We start from the raw sequence: 1,140 nt of genomic DNA on the forward strand, positions 1-1,140 counted from the left end.
ACTTACGTTTCAGCCTGTATGAGAGCAGGCACGAATGTATATGTGCATTCCGCGTATTTATGAAGTTGCTTTGAAACGAATTAGGATTTTGTTTCTGATTCAGCCGTGCTCGCTTTGGGATTTGGTGTGCCGGGGCTGTCCGTCTCTGCGACGGGCGTTTGCGAGAAAGAGCCCGCCGTCACAAGTAATCTCACTGAATCGGCGATGCAGTGCACCTGCATCGCGGTGCTACAAAAGCACTTGGGTGAGTATTAATGGCGGTTGCGCAGAAAAACGCAGAGCCTGCAGTCCACGGTGTAGCTACTGAGCATAACAAACAAACGCGGACCCCTTTGCGTTGGCGGGTGGTTCTGGTGTGGCGAGATTAGTTGAGTTTTTTTTCGTCCGGAGCAGGTGCAATTTATCTACGTGGCCCTGGCATTTGTGCATGCCATTTCACGGCAAATGTTTTGCAGCAGAGTCTCCACACTTATTAGGGACAACCGCGAGAGAATGAAGCGTGGTTCATGTGTGTATATGTATCTTTGCTCTTGGCCGCTGGTCTTCCAACAAGAAGCGGTTGAAGAAAGAACTTCATGCTGGAAACTGCATTCTTACGCAGCCAGCACTAGGCGTCTGTTTGGTTGGTTTGCCATGATTTGGACTTGTTCCTTCCGTCGAAAACGGTATACGCAAACCTTTGCGCTCTCGGGAAGCTGCATATGTGAGCATCATGTGACTATGCAGCTCGTCTGCTCGCGTCTACGGCTGCGGTGTGTCTTAGCCTTCGCTGCGTTGCCATCGTTCGCTGCCTCGCCCAGGACGTACGGCAGATACATACCAAATTCTATTGCTTTGTACGTGGTTAGATAGGCTCGCGTTTCCGGAATTTGGGTGGCACACATGGGTGTGCGCGTGCGTGCGTGCAGATTTACGGAGTTGCAGTGAGATAAGAAGTTGGAGCCCGGTTTGCTTGAACCGCGCTTCCCTTTGGTATATACTGCAGCCGGACGTTTTGTCGCTCTTGAGTCTACAGGCGAGACAGAGTCTGGTATTGCAGACGATTTCACTAGAGCGGTGAGGGAATATATGCATGCCGCGATACGGAGTTTGACGTGCCAGCGTGTACGCGGTGATTTGCGTCAAACGCTTCGACGTACT

At 51.3% G+C, this 1,140-nt stretch overlaps 1 protein-coding gene across 1 annotated transcript in view; it reads left to right on the forward strand.

The window, feature by feature from the left end:
- Positions 1 to 932, forward strand: part of EMH_0010000 (uncharacterized protein) — a gene marked incomplete at both ends in the record, with an annotated part of 3,240 nt that extends 2,308 nt beyond the window's left edge. The window contains 3 exons of the mRNA XM_013498824.1: positions 104 to 244; positions 727 to 803; positions 909 to 932. Coding sequence (XP_013354278.1) covers positions 104 to 244; positions 727 to 803; positions 909 to 932 — 242 coding nt within the window. The remainder of the gene's footprint in view (positions 1 to 103; positions 245 to 726; positions 804 to 908) is intronic.
- Positions 933 to 1,140: the final 208 nt, after the last annotated feature.

This window comes from Eimeria mitis, genomic scaffold (assembly GCF_000499745.2).
Source record: "Eimeria mitis Houghton genomic scaffold, Emh_scaff374, whole genome shotgun sequence".
Lineage (NCBI taxonomy): Eukaryota > Apicomplexa > Conoidasida > Eucoccidiorida > Eimeriidae > Eimeria > Eimeria mitis.